The sequence below is a fragment of the Equus przewalskii genome, unplaced genomic scaffold (assembly GCF_037783145.1).
Source record: "Equus przewalskii isolate Varuska unplaced genomic scaffold, EquPr2 ChrUn-13, whole genome shotgun sequence".
NCBI lineage: Eukaryota > Metazoa > Chordata > Mammalia > Perissodactyla > Equidae > Equus > Equus przewalskii.
In genome coordinates, this window is record NW_027228750.1 from 9544014 (window position 1) to 9567073 (window position 23060).

A 23060-nucleotide genomic window follows, 5' to 3' on the forward strand; every position below is an offset into this window, starting at 1 on the left:
ATATTCTTGTGCTCGTTTCTTACTTCCTTATCTCTCTGAGAATATTTGTAAAACTATTTCTGTACTAATCCTGAAAAATATATAAACGACACTTGTGCACAGTAAAGTCGGACTTGCTAACACCAACCCAAGTCTCACGTCCCCTTTATTTTCCCCCTCCTTCATCGCGCCGACGCCGTCCATCCCTCAGGAACCTGGACTCCGCCGGGGCGGGACCCCGGCAGACTCCTTATCAAGCTCAGGTGGGATTCTGAGTTTTCCCTAATAGGCTGCTCTGCAAAGGGAGGAGTCCTGGAAAGTCTGGCCCCAGCGGGGTTAGACTGGGGTTGGGGATGGAGGAGACCGGGTGTGTATCCCCTCTATGTTGACAAAGCTGCCTTGCTCCTCTCTTAGAGATCTCACCCCTGCTGCAAAGCCAAGGCATGAGATTTCATCATCTGCAGGGTGGAATTGGGTGGTCTTTGCCCCAGAATCGCAGTTTGGAGTGCGGCTTAGAGTTCTGCCCTCTCCACAGGGTTCCAGGCAGTCTTGTAACAGAGACAATCAGTGGCACTAAACTTTCAGAAGGAAAGTTCTGCCACCCTTAGCCCCCTCAGCCAGAGCCCTGTGCAGTCGTGGTTGTCAGGCCAGAGGAACTTAAGAAGAATGGCCCAACATTCCAGTCCATCCAAGGTTGCAGAATACTTTGGGTATGGAGATGACTGCTCCCTTTAACTTCTCCCTTTGACTCTGCTGCAGGCTCTGGGAGGTGGTTGCTCTGAGCTTTGGCAAGGGGACGAGTATGGCAAAGTGTTCTCTGATGTTGGTCTTTTTCAGTCTCCCCCTCTCTCCCACCAAGTTCCTGTCCGTTGGAAGTTCTCCAGATCTTCTAGTTTTCTGACCTGCTCTCTAGGTTCCAAGAGGTGTTATTTACCTGTGGATAAGGGCTGCTTGCTAGGATGGCCTGATTCCCACTGCCTATTAAGATTGGGGAAGGGAACTGGAACTCAACGTCTTCCCCTTGTCTGTTCCTGGGATCTCAAGACTGCTGTCCATCCTTTATTAGTATCCTTGTTGTGTCAAGAGAGGTGCAGCATTTCCCTTAAGTACTTGCATGCTCATAGGTATGCATGCTCATAGGTATGCATGCTTATAGGTATGCATGCACACCAGCACCTTGACTTCCATCAGGACAGTGATTCTTAAGTCCCCACTAATGTCCACTTTCAGAATGGTCACCACCTATGTGCACAACTTCATGCGCACAATTTTCTTGCCCTGTAGGAGAGACTGTGACCATGCCAGGCTCCCCAGATACAAACTCTTGTTAATTTCTGAACTTCCTTGAAGCTTCACCCACATCTCCATGGCACTGAAGAACTCCTCTGCAAAGGCTGGAGTTAGGAGAACCACAGGTTGAGGACATTTGGAGGGGTGATGAGGAGCTAGCTGGTCCTTCAGACTCCTCAGAAACCTTCCTTGGATTAAAGACAATATATATGAGAAATAAATGTAGAACTAGGCCAGTGATGGACCCAGAAGGAAACTGACAAAGGACCAAGCAGCTGTTAGTTGCTCTTCCTATGTTAACTGCCCTGCTAAGACAGGGGTAGGATGGAAAAGTTGTCTGTTAAATTCCAGAGACTTGTGACAGTTTTGTTACTGGGGCTATAGGAACCAGGACTCCCTCCTCAGACTTATCAGGGAACCTGGGAAAAATCTCATCTCCATGCTGCAGTTTCTCCTCTAGGCACCATTTAGGGCTCTGAAAATCTTTAAAGTGAATGGCAAATGCCCCAGCAGGCCTTCTGGGGCATTCTAGCTGAGTTCCTGAGGACTAGAAGGGCCGATTTCTTCATAAGTCTACCCAATTTAGGGAATAAGAAAAGGCCCTGAGGCTCTAAGTCTCCTTCTTATATCCACTAATTTGCCCCTAGTTTGAGAGACTGTTGGATGTGCCTGGCTGCCCCACCAAGAGATTGAACTGATTAGCCTCTTCCAGTGGTTTCAGTCGGTGGTACCCAAAGGCAGCTTCTACTTGAGGGATCAAGTACTAGCATATGTAAGCTCACCAGAAGCCTCTGTAGGAAACTGCCAGGTCTGGTTATAAGAAAAGGCTGAGCAATCACCCCTTCCCTTCCCATACCCATAAACCAGACATGTCTCCCAGGAAGCAGGTGTCCCTGGAGACAGAGTATGATAGGGCTCTGCAATCTGTCTGTGTGATTATTTGTGACCTTTTCTCTTTGCCTGTATTTATGGGGCTCCTAGGAAGGGGCCAGGAGAGGGTACACCCAGGTGGGGAGAGCAAAGCCAATCCATGCCAGTTTTCTGTGTGTTCTCACCCTTGTCCTTCCCTGTAGCCCTGCTGGCGAAGCAAGCAGGCTTCCCGCGTCCAGGACCCTATTCCTCCCACGTTGTATACCCAGGCTGGCAAACCTTGGAGCCCCCGGGCTCTGAAAACTAGACAATGATCATTAAACCTGGCTTGAGTCTCTGTTCCAGCATAGTCTGTGACTGGTTTATTTATCTTTTCAGCCTGTGGGTGGGGTTCACTGTACCTCAGAAGGGTGTGGCCTATCTAGGAAGAGAATATTTCAATACTGTTCTAAGGGCTCAGGTAGAACCCACATCCAAGTGTTAAGATAGACCAGGGGTCAGCAGACTTTCTCTGTGAAGAGCCAGATAGTAAATATGTTAGGCTTTGCAGGCCGTACAATCTGTTACAACTACTCAGCTGTGTCGTTGTAGCAGGATGACAGCCACGGATGTACGTAAATGAATGATTGTGGCTCTGTTTCAATCAAACATTATGGACATTGAAATTTGAATTTCATATAATTTTAATGTCTTTTGAGTTTTTTCAACCCTTTAAAAATGTAGAAACTCTTATTAGCTCACAGACCACACAAAACCAGGCAGTGGGCTGGTTTTGGCCAGTGGACCATAGTTTGCCAACCCAATAGACAGATTCTCAAAAGAAATGTCACTGATGGTTGAACAGGAGAGAGCTGAAAAATTCCATGACTTGGCGCTAGCGCCTCCCGATAATGAAGGCTTTCTGGGTCTCTGGGGAGGAGGGTTGCCTCTCGGCAGAGTTCTCGTAAACATCTGGATCAAGCCAATAATGTACTATTGAAAAATGCTTGGACTGAATTAAAAGAAACAATGGAGAGCTGCTCATTTTCACAACATTTTTATTACCAGTATATTTTCATGTTGTAAATGGTAACCACCTTGGTCGGGCTAAAAATACATTCATGTAATGGGCAGGTTAATATTCATTGACAGTGTAATGTGTCCTAGGCATTGCATAGGACACAGAAATGCAATCCCCACTTTCTTGGTACAGACACAGCCAACCAGAAACTGGACTGGATTCTATGAAGCTCTGAACATGCAATTTCTTTGGCTGCTCTCTTGGTACTTCTGGAAGGCGACTATCATGGTAGATTCCAAAAGGGGAGAGGAAATGGTATAAGAAAAATTAACTAAAAATTAAAATTAAATTAAAAGCATCAGAATTTGAATAATTACCTGGTTTCTTACACTGATAAAATCTTGACCAAAGGGCAGCCCTCCTCTGCCTGGAAAGTTGTCTTTTTCTCTTCATGAGGAACAGCCAAAGTGGTGAGGGATGGAGACACCTCACAGCTAGCCATATCAGACAAATCAACCTTGGCAGTCAATGAAATGACAGATGTTGATGTCAGAGCACCCTCATAGTCTACACTTATATAGCATTTTTTCATCTTTTCAAAGCAGTTTTTGCTATGGCTGAATTTGGCCAAGAGGATGAAGCTGGTAACAAGGACAGGTCCAGAGACTACTGGGAGTTCTCCCCTCTATTTTGGCCTGTGCCAAGCCCTGTCTTTGAGCCTGAACAGTTTTGATACTTCTCTCTCCATCATCCCAGGGAAGTCCATGGCTGCATCTCTTCAAACCTGTCCCCTTTCCCCCCCAACCACAAGAAGTTCCCTAGATTCTGGACAAGATGTGCAATTTTGTCTGCCATGTCTCACAGCACTTTCCCTAGCTCCTCTTAGGTGGCACTTCAGGGGATGGAGGAGGCTAATCTGACAGTTGCCTTTTAGAACAGAAGATGATCCGTGGATCGGCCAGCCTAGTCTCTCTTCCACCTGATCTCTCCACTCCTTCCCTTTCTGCAGTTGTAATTCTTGTCCCACTTATCTTGTCTCCCAGGAAACCACTGGTGAAGCTTCACTTTCCCCACCCACACTGCAGAAAAGGCTCAGGCCTGTGCAGTAGGATGGCTGGCTTTTCTGGTCAGGCTACAGTGAGCCTGTGCCGGATGCTTCCTCTCCTGGGGCTTGAGAGAGGAAGGCTACAGCAGCTGCCATGTCAAGCCCCTTCCTCAGGCTTATACACTGTCAAGTGGAAAATATCAAGTGGTAAAGATACTTAGACCTGCCCCGAGGCCTTCCAGTCTATGTGAGCCTGGTTGCTGTCCCAGAATCACAGGGGACATGGAACCATGACCTGAGAGAACCAGCCTTCAGTGAGCCAGGACATGGCGCCCTGCAGTGGACTTGCAGGTGCCCTACAGCACCAGCATACATGCACTGAGAGTCATTAACCCCAACCTTAGGGAGGGGCGGATGCACATGTGTGCGTATGTGCACAAACATGCATGCAGATTGGGGAGCACTGCGGCTGTACAGGACTTTGTGCTGCCTCTCCCGCACCTCCCACTGCTCCCTCACTTGGCTTAGTTTGCTTTTGGTGTGGGTCTAAGCAGAAAGGCCTAGCCTAGTCCTGGGCACCCTTAGAAAGCACCGTTAGATAACTGGGAATCTACTTTAAAGAGAGGGGTGCTGGGGACCCCTCAGGTATACTCAGTGAGACTAAGAGTTGAATCCTTTGGTACCACAGAACAGCCTGAAGTGGCTACTTAATCTGCTTTCAGTAGAGATCTAAAAAGTCATCTGGGGAGTTCTGACAATAGCAGTTAGATTAAAAACTGGGACTCTTATCCCCTGCACATTGGTGACTAGCCAAGCCCTCTCGGCAGTGGGAAGGGGGAAGGCTGTCTTACTGGAGGTGATTTGTGTCTGCTTTAAGTTTAGCCCAGTGCTGGAGACTATCTACTTCAGACCCCCCTCCAGGGCAGTTTTGGGACACTGTCCTCCTGCCTTTCAGCTGTCTTCTCTGTGCCTGTGCTGGTGAGAATTGCTAAGGCTGTGCCCACAGTGCCTGACTGGTGTTTCATTCCTGGATCCCAGGACAGAAAAAAACCAATTAGATAAAAAAATGAACACGGAAGGCTCTGCGCTGCTGTTCCTGCTTCTCTGTCCACTCCAGGCAACTGCTGGCTGTTCTCAGACAAATGGAATGGAAAGTATCCTTCCCCTAATTTAAAAATTTAAACAGAACTGCTTTCATGCTGTGTGTGTGTATGTGTATGTGTGTATGAGTGTGTTTTAATTCCAATAAAGTGCTTTGAGGAGGCGGAGACTGTGATCCTACTTGAAGAACCTGAAAGGAGGAAAGAGAAACAAACCTGTGAACAAGACAGGGCCGTGTCTCACAGCTCTGCACCTCCAGGCCTGGCGTGAGAGCCTGAAGCAGGCCTTGCTCAGCCTGTGGCTACAGGGGAAACCAGAGGGTCGGAGTGGCAGTGTTGTGTCCATTACCGTTGCTCCGTCCCTTCCTGGCTTGTCTGCTCTACTTTTCCCTCAGAAGAGCAGAATTGGGTAGGAGAGATTTAGAAAGACTTGTGACCAGCAGCTCCAGACCAAGACCAGCTCCAGGAACTTCAGGCTGGACCTAGGGGATGACTGCACTGACTTCCAGATTTGCAGGCAGCCCCAGGACTTGAAAACACCAGGTAGGCAGCACTTTAGGGCAAGCTTTGCTAGAGTCATAGCCTTGATGGCATTCCTGGCAGGAATGGATAAGAGGTGACCTTGCATTTAAAAGGAGGAAATGTGTCTGTGTTCTCTTACGATGGCCAGCAGTACAACCTCTCTGATGCTTGGGTCCCCTAAGCGTTATCATCCATAACTGTTTATTGCCTCCCTAAAAGAAGCATAAAGCCCAGAGCCAGGCTGAATGAAAAAGAGATAAGGACAAGAACATAATACCACCTGTTTACATTTGTTTAATGTTTTGAACTTTGCAATACCTGTTAACATGCGTTCTCCCATCTAACCCTCACATCATCCCTGTGAGGGAGGTCCAGCAGTAAGGGGTTTGCTTTTGGCCACACCAGTGTTAGGGCCAAATAAACCCAGCCTGCAGGTTTCCTAGTTTCAGGTCCATGCACTTTTCACTTCATGTTACACAGGCTCTTTATGCCAGCCAGACACAGGGGCAGTGGGAGCACTACACCAGAGGTCTCCCTGCTCCCTAAGCCTGCAGGGAGCCACCAGAAATGCTGAGGTCAGATGTCAGGACCAAGGGTGTCCTCTGGAGGCCACACAGGTAAACAGAAGGAAGGGCAGGAAGACCAGAGGTTCAGGGTCAGCAGCCACCACGGCCACTACCAGTGTTAGCAGAGCACATACTGCGTTCCCTACATCTTGACCTTTGTCAGTTGAAAAGACCTTTTTGTTTACTCAGAGGACTCGCAGGGCCCACTCCCAGAGAAAAGAAGCCTGAAGGCTGGGAGGTAAGACTCCTGACCCCTCCTTCCCTCCCATAGGCCTCCCCATTCTCTTACACTGGCAGCCCAAGAAGAAGGGGAAGGTGAGGGCTGGCTGACTCAGCCTGCCAGTGCTTAGAGATCTGGAGCTGAAAGGCCCCAGCACTGTTCAGCTAATGATTATTATTTACTCTGAACAGGCCTTGGCACAGCAGCCAGCTGGCTCAGGGAGGGTGCTTGGATCTCCCACAGTTTAAGGCTTTAAAAACAAGACCCATAGCAGCCATGCACGAGGGTGGAAGGGTGGGACAATGAGAAAGAAGGGACAGGCCAGTGTCAGGGAGAGGGGAGGAGCAGTCTGCTCTGTGACAGGGTGAGGAGAGAGGAGGCACAGGCTGGGAAGAGAGATAGCAGCCTACCTTTGATGCAGCTGAAAAGCCAAGAAGGTGAGGCTGGAAGACTTCCCCAGACACAGAGTTCCTGCCATTCAACACCACCCCCAGCCATGGTGGGACTCAAGGGACAGGGTGGTCATGGAAAGATGGGGATTGGGGGTCATCTGAACCCAGAAGGGTACTCTTATTATAATTTGGATACAAAAACCATCCATATTTCTAATGTCCTCAAGGTTGAGTTTGAATATAATCACATTTGGAATCAGGATTTAGTAAATCTGCTATGCAAATTTATGCAAATGACATGCAATTTTTTTATTTGAGCACACTGGCTTTTTTTAAAAAAGGCAAAACAGGCTGACTACTATCAGCTTTCCCTAAGCAGGGGACAAGGGCAAAGGGCAGCCATTTGCTTCTCCCCCAAGGCCTGTGCCTCACTGACAAGGAGCCCAGCTAATATCCCAGATGGGGAGATAGAGGGAGTGGGGGGAACAGAGCGCGGAGGGAGGCAGGAGGCTTACGCAGGCGGCAGCCACGGAGATCCCAGCTGGAGGAAGCGTGCCCTGGCACTGAGGCCTAATGGTTGTCCAGCTGCTGCCCCAGGATGTGAGGGCAGGTGGTGTGGAGGGAGAAATGCAAAGAGGGGAGGGAAGGGAAGCCCCCCCCCACCATCTGGCCAGCCGCGAAGAAGGGCTCCTCCTGGTGACCTACTCCCTAAACTACACTCAGACTATCTAAGCAAGAGACCACCTGTGCCCTGCTCTCTGCCCCGTGCCCCTGCCCTCCAGGCCTACCGGTCAGAGGTGACAGCTGGGGCCCCTTCCTCCAGCAGAATATAAATGACTTCCCCCTTCCTCCCAGGGCTGGGAATAGACATCAGCTGGCACAGCCCACGCAAACTGCCGGCTGTCAGCCCGCCTGCCCGCCGCCCACCCGCCCCCGCACCAACTGGGAGGAGGCAACACCTCAGGCAGCCTGGGGCTTTAAGGCGTTGTCTGCTTGGCTCTCGGAGCAAGCCGGTGAACCTTACCCAGCCCTCCCCCCATGCTGCAGACAGGGAGAGACTCCCAGCACTGGCTGTGATGGAGGAAGAGATGGAATGCCTGATCAAAGTGACCCTAGATGAGAATCTCCTCCATGCAGCCCCAGGAACCATCTCTTCCAGGTCCAGACCACAGTGGGTAGTTTGAGAGGGGACAGAGGGCAATGAACGAGACAGGAACAATCACCCTCTGCACAGGAGTGGCCCCCTTTAGATGCTCAGGGTCTGGAGAGCTACTGGGAGATGCCATCTGACCCAGGAGGAACCTGGTGAGATCCACTCTGAGGACACGTCTGCTCTTGCAAACTCCATCCTTGTATGCTGAATCATACCAACCTCCTTGCTTCTGAGCCACCCAGAGACAAGGTCTTGAACCTTCGAAAGACCTGGCATAACCCAAATACTGCCATCGAGGAACACCTCCCCCTGCTCCTGGGACCTGGAGCTCCAGCCTCTACATTCCAGGCCTCTCAGAGTTTCCACTGAGCTATCTCTACCCAACTCCACACCAGCTTTCCTGACTCAGCCGTCTCCAGTCCTTGCCATGGTCTACGGAGGTTCCATCTCCTCCACTGAGCCACACCACAGTTAACCAGTCTGGCAGCCAGCCTTCACGGCTGAGGGCGGTCTGGGGAACTACTTCCAGTTTGGAAAAAGGTGAGGTCTCTGCAGGGAAGTGGGCACAGCCCTCATTTGCCAGCTGGCATCAAACTCAGCCCCCTCCATGGCCAAAGAGCTGGCAAGAGATGATAACTGAGGAAAGCTTAGTTGACAAGGGAAGAAGGAGAACCAGGGAGACTTGGTCTTCCCGAGATCAGAAGAGCCCTGCCCCACTTCCTTGGTTCTTATTTTGTTCAAAAAGCTTTGGAATAGCTCCATGAAGCTATGTGCTGAGGTGAGAACCTGAGCCCTAAGAAGGGAAAAATGTGAGATGCTCAGGACTACTTTGCCACTGAGAATGGATGTCAAGGGAAGGAGCATCACCATGTTCCACAGCCCTCAAGCCCAGATCCTGAGGTGGGCTGAAGGAAGTTCTTAGCTGGGCAAAGAAGCCCAGCCAAGAGCCATAGGCTTGGTTAAGCCACTGCCCTTCTCCAAAAGCTTAAAGTGACTTCAGTGCCTTTACTATCTTGGAGTTCAGGAAACCCTCACCTGGGCCCCTTCTCTCCACAGGGCCTGACCCCTTGTGCCCTGGTCCAGGGGCCAAATTGGCACAGATTCCTGAAAGGCCACGAGGGTAGACCTGTCTCTCCAGAGGGGCAAGGGGATAATGAATGCAAGAATTACATCCTGAGTCTGCTGAGTGGTCCAGCCCATGGTCCAGGGCTGGAAGGGTGTGACATCAACCCAACAGACACTGAATATTAGAGATTGTTTAGAAACACTCGTTACACAGATGAGAAAAGTGAGGTCCTGAGACATGTGACTTGCCTAAGGTTGCACAATACAGCCTATGAGGACCATAATCCATAAACAAGACCCGTGGGCTCTCTCCACTACAGCACCCTGCTTTCTCAAAAGTGACCCAAAGAGCCATGGCTTCCATCCATAAGTTACAGGAACCCAACTCTTTATCAGGCATGCAAGCAGGAAATGACCACCACCACCATCACCACCACCACCCAACACTTCTGTCTCCCATCAGGAGCGGAGGCTTCAGGACCAAGCTCCCCATCACCTTTCACTTGGACCCAGTGCACTTCCCCATTTCAGCCCACTGAGTCATCCATCAGCAATAGCAGTTTGGGTTTCTGCAGCCCCTGGCCCAGCTAAGAAGTACAAAAACCCTACCACTTCTGAAGTGGATCCCTTGAAGATCACCAAAGGAACCACTGAAGTCCAAGGCAAGTGTCCCATCAAGATTCAGAGTTCGGAGGAACTCACATTTCCATTTTCTTCCTTGGCAAGTAGGAGCTGGAGATCTGGTGCATGATCACCAGGGCTGGATAGAGGGGCAGCGCCAGGCACAGGTACCAGGCTGCACCTTTGATCTGGGCCTGGAACCACACTGAGTACAGGCCCAGGAGCACCGTTGCCGTAGCCATCAGGTAGACCACGAGTCCACATGTCAGATGGTAGAGCTTGAGGCGAGCCACCCTTGAGACCCTGGCTGCCTGGGGACAGAGGAGGCAGAGCCCACACAGGGCCTGGCCACCAGTGGCCAGCAGTGTCAGAGCCCCTACCCAGCTGTGCCAGGACACCAGGTGGGGCAGCTCACTGCGGGTCCTGCTGCAGATGATGAAGCCCAGGCCCAGGGATGCACAGAGGATGGCTAGGGTCTGCCCTGCCCAGTGGAGTCGGATCCGGGCCTTTCGGGAGCAGAAGAAGAACGGGGAGTGCTCCGACGAGAAGAGTAGGATGGCCTCAGCCATGCAAAGGCAGAACTGTGAACATAGGAGAGGGCCAGTGAGCCTCAGGCCCAGCTTGGAGGCCTAAGAAAAAGGAGGTGCTCTCATACATCCAAACAAGGAAGACAAAGGGTGGGGGCTAAAGAACTCCCACCAGTACCTCCTGTCTCACAGGTCAGCATTTCCGGGCACAATTGAGAATCAACACTTGAGTAGAAGTCTCATCATTCAGGCTGACATCCACACCCCGCCCTCCTCCACAGACCATGGCTCCCATTTCTTGATCAATGGGAACAGCAAACGTTAAACTTCTTCCTGAACTTTGAGGGGAGCAACTCGATAACACCCTTTCCACTTCCTCCTTTCAGGCCCTACTAGTGGAGAAAGAAATATCTTCCATGCCCTCCCACCCGCTTCAACTACCTGACACTACCTACAGCCCAGCCCTCCAGGTCTCCCAGTCTCATAGGTTGCAGGGAAAGATGGGGCCCTACCTGTCCCCCACCTCTCTAAGCCTTAGAAAGGCCGAGCCTTCTGAAGGCTGGATGCTTCACTAGGGGCATATCCAAACAAATCAGCTGCAGAAAGAAGCCCAAACTCACCGCCAAGGCCATGAATACGGGGTGCCAGGAGAAAAGACCTAAGAATCAAAGAGAACAGACTGACGGTGGGCACCATTGTTTCTGCCCCTGTGCTGGCGGGAGCCCAAAGAATCTGGCTAGGGGGAAAGGTCACTGTATTATCCCCAACGCTAATTAGGAATCAGGAAGCTTTGGGTGAGCAACCTAGAGGGCAAACATACACCAGTTTGGCCTGGGTTCCCCAGTGGGCACCTCGCAGCTGTCAGCCCAGTTCTAGAATGCACCTTGGCCTCCCTCCCTTACTTGTAGCGTCCATCATGCTCATGATGAACTGGTGAGTTCAGTTCAGTCTTCTGCCTCGCCTCCCAAGCACCCAAAGAACCGCCCCTCTAGGATCCCCCCGGGGCCCCGCCCCACCACGCCCTTACTACCTCTCCACAGTCCGCCCCTCGACTGGTGGGGTCCACATCCACGTTTCCTAGCGCTCCCAAGCGCTGCCCCTCTGGCACCTCGGCTCCACCCCCTTCCCTGGCCCCGCCCCTCCTTGCCCACTCACTGGTTCCTGGCCGGGACAGCAGAATCAGAAAGATGGTGAAGGCCCAAGCTACCAGGTGCGCCAAGATCCCACTGCCTCTCCGCAGCCAGCGGGTCAGTCTCGGCTCCCTCGCTGGAGCGGGAGCCAGACCTACCACGAGGGGCTGCATAGCCGTGCCGGGCCGGCGCGCACACACTCTCAGCGGCCAGAGCGCGTCTTCCGGGTTTGCGATCGCGGAGGCGGCCGCCGCCGCGGGAGAGGCTCCTCCCCCGGGACGCCTCCGGCAGAGCGGCAGATTCGCCCACAGCGCCCTCTGGGGGCTGGGGGGAAACCGCGACAGCCTTGGAAAGCCCCGAGGGCAGAAGGGGACCGCACACCTCCAGTCCCAGCTTCATTTGTATCTTTATGTCTACAATGGCTTGTCTCAAGTAGCCTGTGGAAATTACACTTATGGCAACTGACTTCAGCCAAACCCGAAATCACAAATTTGGTACATTGAACCAAGAGTGTGAAACCAGTGTTTTGAGCAGTTTTCCAGAAATACTGAATTTCCCCGGCTACCCACTCTCTTCTGCCATCCCTTCTTCTGTCTTATTAAAGGAATAAGAATCCCCTCCACCTAAAAGCAAGGAGACTGAAAGGACAGGCCAAAAAATAGTGCCCTGCGCTTGGTGAATTCAGGTTTAAGGACCAAAGGAGGGAGATGCAAGTCTCATCCCATATCTGCACAGTAGTTGTCCCCAGTGAGATAAATGGAAGAAGTAGGGCACTCCCAGCCCTTGCTGCCTCCAAACCATCTGCTCAGCCCTGGGCAGCCAGGCGATCCTGACGGACCAGGGCCTCCCACATTCCTGCTGTCTCCCACACTAAGGGAAGTTCTGTAAGCAATCATACCTTTTCCCTTCCTGCCTCCAAAAAACGTGTGGCTCAGCTCAAGGAGGCCTGCGTGGGAGAGGCTGTACCCCTCCCTTAAGGGCAAAGAGGCTGTCCTACAGAATCAGGGACATCCTGAGAGCAGTTACCAACTCAATTCAAGCTCCTCCAGTGGTTGAGAAAATAAGGCAGGTAGTAAGAGGCGGGAAGGGCAAGAACAGCTGAAGAAACTGAGGCAGTAATTCGGATGGGATGGGGGCCTAAGATTGCTGGAAGACCAGAAAAGGGCCACAGGCTGACTCCCACAGACCCTCAGGGCAAAGATCCAAGGGTAGAGCCAGACATGTGGCTCCACTCCCCTATCAAGTTTCCCTTCCCAGTGGTACTGGAGTCGTCTCCCAGGTCAAGATTCTGGGGAGCCTTGCTCACTCAGAACCACATGCCTCACCGTCCCATCTGGAAAGAAGACTGCCCCAATGATACAAACCCCAGCCATTTCCACACTGTTGAAAAGGACAAAAATTGATGAACATAAGAGACTTTGGCAGGCAAGCGATGGGAGCTGGAATCTGGCTACCTATCATCTCAGCCTCCCAGGGTGCGGTTGGGGACAGTAAGGATACTCATTTTTTTACGTTTTTTTGCTTCCTTTTCTATGTTTCTGTTTTTGTACTTTCTTAGGAACAGCAACAGAAGAGGGAGACAGTCTTGAGGTATTTTAAAGAGTTTTTTTTCTTAAAAAAAATAATATAAAGTTATAAAAAGCGGCAGCAGCCTGGGGCCCGGATCTGGAGGGGAGGAGGTGCTGGCGGCTCCATCGCAGTGGGCAGGCACTTTCTCGTTAATGGGCTTTTGACTGCAGGAAGACAAGAGGCAAGAGACAGGGTCAGGCTCAGGGCCTAGCAGTCCTCCTACCCAATGAACTGTGTGGACCATAAGGCTAAGGCTTGATTTCCTCCTGCTGGCCTGGTGAGTAAAGCTGGGCAAAGGGGAAGATGAAGGCCAGCCCAGCAGGGGCAGGCTGGAGACCACTCATGCACACATGTGCGCACAAACACACACTCTCATGCCCTGGGCAACTGTTCATATGGGTGCCAGAGGTGTTGGTATGTATCTGGCCCATGCCTAAACCAGGAGAGCAACCCTCCTTCCCACCTCCGATAAGTCCCTCCTGGCTGGGATCATGCGGACAGTTCATAGCACGCTACGCCAGGGCTCCCATCAGAAGAGGCAAATAAACCTGGCTGCTGGTTTTACCAGAAACCCTGAAGAACTCGCTTGGCACCTGAAAACCTGGAAGTGGGTACATGTGCAAGGTGGGCATACATGCATATGTGGACCCTGAGTTGTGCCCCTGCCTTTCCATATCCTGATACCCAGAGGCAAAACCAATGAACAAGACCAGCCCACCCACCCTGCTGCTCAGCACGTTAGGCCACAGCTCAGGGACCCAAGCTCAACCCCACTACCCAAACCTTTCTTAGCAGAGCTCAGGGAGTCCAACGTCCTTTCCTTCAGGGGATAGAGGTAGCTCCAGTTCCTGGAGTGAGGGCCACTTTGATTAAAGCAAAGCGAGAGTGGGGGAGGGGGAGGCAGAGTCGGCATCTCTGTAGCTCAGCGGAGAGGGCTGGGGATAGGGGAAGGCCATCAAGCAAAAGCTGGAGTCACCTTGCGAAGAGCTGATCCACCTCGCCCTAAAGAAGACGGCCCAGGAACTCTCTCAGCTTCCCCTTTCTTCCCTTCCCTGCACAAACATTTACTTAGCACCTTCTCTGTGTCCCACTGTATACTCCACCCTCATCCATCCTGACCCTTCCCTGCCCATGCTCTTCAGGGAGCTGGGCTGGTACCTTCAGTGTAGAACACTTCTCCTCAAAGGCCAGGGCCGGACCCGGCTTCTTGCGGCGCACAGAGCAGGCCGCATCAGCAGGGGTGCCAGCCTGGCAGTGCTTGGCCTTCACTGGCCGGCAGTAAGTGGCCAGATTTTTCCGCTTCTTGGCTACCTCCTCCTCAGAGAGGCAGTTGGTTGGCAGGGCCTTGGCTGGGTGTCCAGCCGCTCCCCGGTTGTCCAGCTGAGAAGCCTTGACTGGGGTGGGGGGCGGATGAGGGGAACCCCGACAGTCCAGGGGCCCTGCCCGCTTCACTCTTGGCCCCACCGTCCCATTAAGCCCCATGCCCAGGGCTGTTTTAGTCTTGGTTGAGAGGCCCCGGCAGCCAGAAGGTTTGCCTTTTCCAGTGGGCTCCATGATGCAGGTCCGTTTGAAAGTGGTGGGGCCAGGGGATAACTTTCGCTTTCGAGAAGGGGCCTCCACCTCAGCCCCGTCCTTGCCTTTGGATGACTTGCTGGCCTTCGAAGGAGGGAGCTTGCTGAAGGATGGGGATGGTGTGTTGGCAGGCAGTGGTGAGGTGATGGCCTGGCTCCCGCCCATGCATTCTGCCTGGCTGCAGGCGGCTGCCACACTGGGGGAGCCTGCAGGGTAGCTGGGGACAAGGCTGTCCTTGGTGGGGGGCGTGGAGGCTGGGCAGGCAGGTCTGGGGGTTGGGCCTGGAAGGCGGGGGCAGCTGCCCGTAGAGGATGGGCTCAGGGGAGCAGACAGAGATGAGCTGACAAGGTGAGATAGAGGCTCAGCCGCTGGTGGAATCTTTCTGCAGCAAAAAGAGAGCCTCACTGTGATGCGCAGCAAACAAGAGGGCCTCCCCACCAACATACACCAGTCTCTCTGCCCCACCTAGAAATGGTCCACAGAGCCCCTGCATTGCTGCCATCTGCTGGGAGACGTTGGAACTTAGGATCAGGAAGAAGGCACAGGAATAGGCAGGAATGAACTAGTATATAGACCCATTAAGAACCTCATTCTAAATCTCAGTTTGCATATCCCCTATCCCTAGTTAGCCAAAAGGTACTGGAAGTGATGGATAAGAGTCGAGATTCATTCAAGCCCTGCCTTAGCCCAGCTCCAGGCTGCCAGGTTTCCCCACCTCCTCTTCATTCTAGCTGGAGTCTTCCTGGCAAACAGTCAAGCCAAATCTATAGGTGTATGCAGAGAATTAGAGCTTCTGAAGCCCATGTATGCCTGGGGGACAGGGAGGGACGTTCTGGGCCCAAGAGACTCACTTCCACATGTGTGAGCTGAGGTGCCGTTCCAGCATGGAGCTCAGTGCGGAGCAGAACCGGTCCAGCCGGCGGCTAAACACGTAGCATCCTGGACTCACCAGCCGGCTCCCAAAGGTGCAGAACTGAAGGCAGAAGGAAGGTACAAGGTTAGCGGGCCCTGAAAAGCAGGGAGGGCACCTGCACACAGGATCTGACCTCCTCCCCACATTGTGGGCCAGGAGAGCTGGGCCACCCCCCACCGCAGGTCCCTGCCCCAGGTCCTTACCGCCTGTGGCCGCGGGGGCCGGGTTGCATAATGGCAGTCAGGGGGGAGGTGGAGGTCGTCAGATGTCCCCTCCTCCTCACTCTCCTCGCTGGAGGCTTGGGCCCCACCCCGGGGCAGGGGGAAGGGGAACAGGCCTGGGTCCCCATCACCACCACAGGGGCCATCATCATCCAACTCACTCTCAGAGGAGGCCCGGGACCTGGAAGGGCCAAAGGGGATGTGAGGGTGATGTGATGGGAGTGGGTCAGGGTGGGGTGTCCCTGAACCCGCCAAGCTCAAAAAGCCAGGGCAAACACCCTGCTGGGCAATCAGACAAAGAGGAAGGAGAACAGGAAGGGAGGGAACAACAGAGCTCAGAGTAAGAGCCAGAAAGATCAGGGGCCACAGATCCCAAGGGGTTCTCTCCCCAGCCCCTTCACTTCCCAGGCCCTGCCTCCTCAGAGGGAAAATCTGCTCCAGATTCGCCTCCTCCAGAAAATCTTCTGAGTTTAACTGCACCCAGCTCTGGTCAGCCCAGTCAATTCTCTCAACCCCCTTCTTGCATCACATATTCCTGTGAGCCTGTCTGTGAGCTGAGCCTGTGTTTCGTGTCTGCCCCTCGTGTTACAGGCAGAGATGCGTGTGTGTCTCCTTCAGCAAGGCAGGCTCTCCCCGGGGTCCAGCGCAGCCTCTGCACACGAAGGGGCCAGTGAATGAATACACAGTAGGACTGCCTCACCCAGGACCCTGACCCTTTCGGCTCCCCAGTTAAGAGTTTTGGCCTGTTGGAAGCAGCCTGGGAAAACGTTCTTATCCTGGGTGTTGGAACTGGCACACTACAGACAGCCGGGGAACTGTGGTATGCTTGGTCAGGAACAGGGAATCACCTACTTCCCCACCACTGCTAGGGGCCCCAGGTATCCCCCCACACTCAGGGCGGAGTAAGCAGCACCTTTCAGGACACTTTCTGGGCCTGTCTCCAGAGGACCCTGACGGCCAAGGGCCCAGTGTCCCCAGGTGAGACAGGGGCTGGATCCTGGACGTACCTGGGCAGTGCACAGTATGGGTAGGTCTGCTTGGCACGAGCAGAGAAGGTGCTGCTGGGCACAGCTGCTGCTGCCACAACCGGGACTGAGGAGGGGGGCTCCTGGGAGGGGCGCTCCAGAGCTGGCTCCTTACGCCCTGGGCTTTTCTCCTTGGGAGACTCCCCTTTGCGGGAGTTGGCCTTCAGCTCTGCCACTAGCACATCAAAGTCCTTGGCCCGGCCCTGGACCTCCCGGCGCTGGTGCACCGAGTGGATCTAGAATACAGCAGGGTGGAGGGGTGGGGAGGGGGGGTGTGAGCTGAGCAGGGGTGAGGGGCAGCAGTGTGCTCTGGCCTGGGCAAGCGGAGAGAGAGGGGGTGTGAGTGTGTTTGTGTGTCTTTGTTTCACTCCCCCACAGGACCAAAACCCTCCTCTGGGGTGGGGGCATCTGGAAGCCACCCCCTGCCTGCTGCCCCCACCTTGGGCCCACAGTGGGCAGCCTCCTCTCCCCTTGGTCTGGGCTTAACCCCCATCCCTGGACCCAGATCTTGGATAGCAACTCAATTCCTCTCCTTGCCCAGGGCCCGTGTCTGTGCTGTCCTCCCTCACTGTGCAGTGGGAGTGGGGGTTACCTTGCACGTCAGCAGGCGGGTACAGATCTTTTTGGTCTCTGGATTTATTACCCCACACTGCCTGTTGAGGTCACACTCCTTTCCTGTGGGGAAAGTGGTTCCCATGAACCTCTGGGCCATGTCTAGGAGGTCCACAGGAGGGTCTGGCTTCTTCCTGCCTAAAGCCTGAGAAGAGAGGGGCCTAAGACGGAAGAGCCTCTGGCCCTCAAGTCTGGGGCCGCAGGCTTCCAGAGAAAGTCCTCTGGGCATCAGCACTTCTCTGCTCGGCGCAAGAACCATCCCCATCCTCAGTCCCAGCCCAGGAACTCATCATGGGGATTCCACGCCCAAATCAGGCAACACATATCAAGAAACAAAAGCAGCCACAGATATCTGGGATGCCAGAGAAAGCAGCTGTGGGAGGTGTGTGGTGCCCTGGATCTAGGTGAGAAGAGATAAAAGTCAGCAGCCCACGATGAAGAATAACTTCACCTGCTTGGGCATAGGCTCCCTCAGCCTTGATCAGGAGACCTGGGCTGGAGAGATGCTTTCCAGGGAGCAAGCAGGTCAAGTGTGTGTCCATGTCAAGGGCTGACCAGGGGCTCCTGTGCCCTGGCAACCTGTGATGGCCAGGCCCACTCCCTCCTGACCCCTCTCCATCAGGCCCAAGGACAAAGCAATCTGAAGGAGCCCCCGCTCTACCTCCTGACCCCCGAGACCACGACTACTCACGAGCCATCTTCCGGTGAGTTTTGGGGGGCAGCCTGACCCCACTAGCTTCCTTTTCAGTGGGGCTGCCTTCAGTCCGGTGACTGGGGCCCTCGCTGGGGTTCATCTCAATGCTCTCTCTGCCAGGAGGTTCTTTAGAAGGGGGTGCCATGGGGTTTTTTCCTGGGGAATCCTTGGTGAGGCCACCTGGCTGGCTGAGGAAAGCAGAGGGCGGGGCCACCCTGATTCCGTGTCCATCGGGCTTCGGGAGACTGGACATCTTCTCCAGATTCACCACAGGCACGAAAAGGCTATACATGGAGAGAGGGTGTGGGCTTGGGGGTAAGGAGGCTGGCCTTGGGCCCTGGACTCTAGCCCAGAGCCATCTCCTTCCCAGCCCTGGAATTTGGGTGGGCTCCAGCGGGGGTGCAGAACATGGGAAAAGGGGACCCCATATTCCCTGGAGCACATGAAAGGGAGTGGCAGATAGAGCTGGCTGCCTCGTGTTGTGAGAAGGGCCCATCGCCCCACAGCTGCCTCCATTTGTGTCAACCCCGTCTTGGGCTAGGGTCAGGGCCGGTCTTAGGGAGTCTCCAGCCTCTCCTTACCAGAGGTTGTCCTTCTGGGTCTTCTCAGGAGGCTGGTGGCCACGGCTCCGGGACCCCTGGCCCTTCTCCCTGGAGGAGGTTTTGGTGGAACCTGGGGCCCTACAAGCTGGGCCCTGCCCATTCACTACATGGCATTTCTGAGAGCTGGCAGGGGCTGGAGGTGGGGGTGGGGCCCGGGCGTAAAGCTTGCTGAGGGGCCCATGTCTTCTTTCTGTCACCAGGAGGTGGAGAGAGTAATCGAGGTGAGTGGTATCAACTGCCTCCTTCCTCAACCTCCTAACTCTGCTCACAGACTCACAATAGAGAATCTGGAGTTCCCATAGCTTAGATTTTAAATTTGCCTCCTTCCCATCTAAATTTGACCCTTCAATACTCAAAATTCTGCGACCCAGCTTCCTGAACCTCTCGGCTCTTCCTTTAACTCCATCAGATGCTAGAAGTTTGCTCAAACAATAACCCTTACCCGTCACAATCCTCTGAAGCTGCCCCCCAGGACCTTCTATCCCCAAGGCCTCCCTCCATTACCTACACGACCTCCCAACTGACCCTGTCCTCAGAGTTCCACGTTCCACCTTCCCTTGCCCCCTCTATCTCCTCCCTAGGGCTCCCCTCACCGCAGTGCTTCTGGAAAGCTTGAGGCTTCACCACTTGGCTGCAGTGGTTACACACAACCAAATAGAAGTCGTCATGGGCAGGGCAGTGCCCGAAGATGGACATGTCTGCAATGACAGAAGCCCTTATCACCGGGGCTGGGGACCCCAGGTTTCCTTGTTAAGATCAGAGAGCACTCCCACCCCACCACTAAGAAGACACTTCCCCTCCCAGCTGACATGACAGGCCTTATGCTGGATGCCCCCAGCCTCCAGAGTTCAATCCAACCAGTCCCTAAGAATGTAGGCTTTCAGGTAAGTGGGCGCCAATCATCCAGGATTAGACTCTCCCACAACAGGTCAGAGGAGCCAGGGGAATGGGCAGACTTGGACCCATCAAAGTGAGATCCCCAGACCTGCCGCTTTAAGTGGCCACCTCCTGGGATGTAGTGGAAGAGGGGAAGGTGTTCCTGTCTGCCCTGGGCCCCAGCCCTAATGGGTGCTGACTCCCACCTTCTTTAATGAGGGTCATGGCATCCAACTTCTTGGTGCTTTTGTTACTCTCTTCCAACTCAGCCCCTGGAGGAGAAATACAGCTCAGAAGGACCACTCCCTTCCCAGAAGCCCCACCTCCTCCCTGACCAGGGCCCGCAGCCAGGCAATAGGAAGCCCACACTCATGACAAGCTTCTGGTGCTCAGGACCACTTGGAGAACCCTTCAGTGGGTCATTCTCAAGTGCCCATTCTTCCTTCACCTGCTACCTCTGGAATGAGCTGGCCCCATCAGGAGGGATCCAGCCACATTTCTTACAGACCCTTCACTCTAAGGTACAGTTCAGGGTTCCACTGCCAACTAGTTGTGGGTAAATATCATCTCTTTTCTGGGCCTGCTTCCCCATTTAAATAGGAAATAGTCCCTAACATATTTTACTACAGATCCCTGCATCCCTTCTTGAAATTTCTTCAATGGGTCCTTTCTGCTACTCTCTGGCATCCCAAACAGATACTCTCCCAGGTCCCCATCCCCATGAACTCAATTTTCTTCTACCTGGGTTACTGTGGCATCATCAAAGTTACACCCAGCTTCTCAGGTCCTGCATTGATAGGATGGCCACAGAGCAGAGAAACTGCTGTCTTGGGGCCCTTTGGCATCTTTAAAGTCCCCATGGGCAGCTATGCAAGCCCCTCCCCTCTTTAGGGGAGCTTTGGGCAAGGACTGCCCCTGTACCTCAGTTTCTGGGTTGATGACAAAAACATGTTAGCTGTGCAAAGCAGCTCTTTCCCCATCCCCCTACCTTACTCCTCTCCCCTCCCTCCTCTACGCCCCCTCCCTGTCCCTTGGAAAAAAAATCAATTCTGAGTCACCAAACCCGTCTGATTCCATTTCCGGTTCTCAATGCACCCAGACCCTGACAATGGCCCCATCCTTGCCCACCCAGCATGGGGTAGTCCCAGGGTGGCCTGGGCTCCCACTCAGGTCTGCTTCTGACACCTACTAACAGATTTGCCCCTTTCTAGGATGAGAAGATTGTTGACAGTCTTATATAATTTCCAGATACGAGGGGTGGTGGGTTAGGCATGCAAGAGACAAGGGGCAGCTCCTACTCTTAAGTCTATTAAAATGCAGTGATGGACAGAACTGAGCTGGGAGTCGGATGTCTCAGAGGAGAACAAGTGTCATCAGAGACCGCTCCATGCGGTCTCCTCCTCCACCTCTTCTCACTTGCAAACTTCTTCAGGGGCTGATGCCTGCTGTCACCCCGAAGGCCACGAGGCCAGGTGCCCCCTGGGGCCCAGACAAAGATCAGGAGAAGGGGCTGTCAGCCTGCTCACCAAAGGCACTACTCCGGGGCCCAGAGAAGGTGGGGGTCAGGGGAGAGAGCCAAGAGGCAGGGCAAGAGGCCCGGGAAAGGACGGAGGGTTGGAGGCATGGATGGATGGACGGAAGGAGGGAGGAAGGGAGGATGGATAACTGTGGACCGACGAACTAACGCGGAGGGGGTGGGGGTCCAGTAGCACTGCAGCTGGTGGGCAAATGCCAAAAAGGAGCAGGAGGTGTGGGGCAGAAGGCCAAGGAACAAGGGGGGTTAGGAGGGGGGCACAGAAGTGGGGTGCGTGGGAAACACGTGGAGACGACTGTTGCGGATGGGGAAAGCTCGAGGCAGGTGCAGGAGGAGCGGAAGCTGGAGGACAGCAGGCAAGGAGAAAGATAAAGGCAAGCAGATGTGGGGGCAGGTATTGGGCATCGGCAGAGGCAGAGGTGGGCAGGGTGGGCTGCGGGATGTGAGCCGGCGCTAGGACCCGGAGGCGCGAAGGTGGCGGAGCAGGCGGGCACTAGGACCCGGCGGGTCCTTTGTTTGGGGGGCCGGGGAGCCGGACGGCGGCTCCCGTCGGCTGCTCCCCTCTGCTGGCGGGGGCCCGGAGTGGGGGAGGGGAGACAGTGATGGGGTCCCCGGACTCTAGGGAACCTTCACTCACCGTCGGTCACGGGCAGGTCGGCCCGCTCCACCCACGAGCTCCAGCTCTGTCCCGCGAAGTCATCGAGACTCGGCACCCGCCGCTCCAGAGCGGCCATTGCTGCCGCCGCGCGTTCACGCACCGCCATCACCGCCGCGGACGCGCGCCCGCCCGGGCGCCGCCGCCGCGCGGCCCCCTCCCCCCAGCCCCCCGCGGGCACGCCTCCCCTCTCCCTCCCACCTTTCCAGCTCACTCTTTGCGCAAGCGCAGCACAGGTCTCCTGCCCCTCACCCTCCCTCTCGCATAGCCTTCTGGGAAATGTAGGCTTCGAGGGGGTGCTGTTGCCTACCTAGCTTGCCGAGAGAGCTCCTCCGAAATGCACAATTGCGGGGGAAAAAGAGACCAAAACCCCAGGACCTCCTCTCCTAACCCTTGTGCACAAATTCTTTGTGCTACCAGCCCACTCTCCCAAGCTCACTGCACACACACCCCAGCCCCAAACCTCTCTCTACCCAAGACGCCCCTCTAAGCCGTGCCTCCGCCAGCTGGCTGGCGCCCCTTCCTGGGCTGGCGGCCACGAAGCGACTTCACTCCTCAGTAGATCGAATAGGGTAGGTGCAGGGAGGTGGGCGCTGTGAATCAGAAGGGCAAGGGGAGGGAGTCTGTAGGATGTGCTGAAGGACACAAGGGTTGGAGTGGGGGAGGGTCCTCGGCTCCAGTGTCGTGCCTCCTCTGTGGGAAACCCATGCTGCCCTGATGCAGGGTTGAAGTGGCGTTGTCTGGGTTTGGGAGGACCTAGCTGAGCTGACCAAGATCACCTGTCAGGATGACAGAAGGCTATCTCCGAGCCAGAGCCAGCCTCGGAACTGGGGTGGCCCCGAGGCTGCTGGTGTTTGCAGCATCTCTGCTAATCGTCTCTCTCCTCCTGAGAACTGCGATCGATACCCTGTACCGCTCCTTTCCAAACCCTGGCTGGACCCTGGCTCCATCCATCACTTTCGCTTCTTTTTCTAATGAATATTTTCTCTGAGGGAAGGGCTGCTACCAGAGCCTCAGCATAGGGAGATTTCTCATCAGATCTATCGTTTTCCTTGCTAAGGCCTGGAAAATACCTTAATCATCCACCTCTTTCTTCTTCTCAGCTGATAACATTTCTTCCCACCCTCACACAATCATGAAACAAAGGCCTGCCGCGCCCCCCACCCTGTCCCCCGACCCATCACATCAGAAAAAAGATACTAATTCTCTTTTCCTTCCTCAACCCGTCATACCTTGTCCCATATTCATTCCTTCAGCTAAGGAGAAACAAAACTGGAGACAAATAAGTCAAGGTCTGTGATTTCAAG

At 54.2% G+C, this 23060-nt stretch overlaps 1 protein-coding gene across 13 annotated transcripts; it reads right to left on the reverse strand.

Moving 5' to 3' along the window:
* Positions 1–3159: 3159 nt before the first annotated feature.
* ATXN7L2 (ataxin 7 like 2) lies at positions 3160–21918 on the reverse strand. Of its 13 annotated transcripts, none has more exons than XM_070608106.1 (12): positions 21736–21905; positions 19771–19836; positions 19282–19386; positions 18668–18878; positions 18084–18370; positions 17373–17455; positions 16763–17016; positions 15738–15936; positions 15473–15594; positions 14208–15003; positions 10971–11008; positions 6078–10404 (listed from the first exon to the last, which is right to left on the reverse strand). In XM_070608106.1, exons 1-12 carry the CDS (start codon positions 21860–21862, stop codon positions 10293–10295), a joined length of 2400 nt encoding a protein of 799 aa, XP_070464207.1. In that variant the 5' UTR covers positions 21863–21905; the 3' UTR covers positions 6078–10292. The 13 variants fall into 13 exon arrangements, 8 of the variants coding, with proteins under 8 accessions (XP_070464206.1, XP_070464211.1, XP_008521672.1 ...); XR_011536826.1 differs by having other exon boundaries at positions 10277–10404; positions 10863–11008; XR_011536825.1 differs by lacking the exons at positions 6078–10404; positions 10971–11008 and adding exons at positions 13066–13213; positions 13513–13650.
* Positions 21919–23060: the final 1142 nt, after the last annotated feature.

What these genes read in the sequence shown, in the direction of transcription:
- ATXN7L2 (XM_070608105.1), bottom strand. Translation starts at nt 21,862, where the DNA reads ATGGCGGTGCGTGAACGCGCGGCGGCAGCAATGGCCGCTCTGGAGCGG. An exon ending in CGACCTGCCCGTGACCGACG is followed by an intron (nt 19,837 to 21,735) that starts GTGAGTGAAGGT and finishes TTTCTCCTCCAG; the next exon opens with GGGCTGAGTTGGAAGAGAGT. An exon ending in CCATACTGTGCACTGCCCAG is followed by an intron (nt 15,937 to 16,762) that starts GTACGTCCAGGA and finishes TGGCCCTTCCAG; the next exon opens with GTCCCGGGCCTCCTCTGAGA.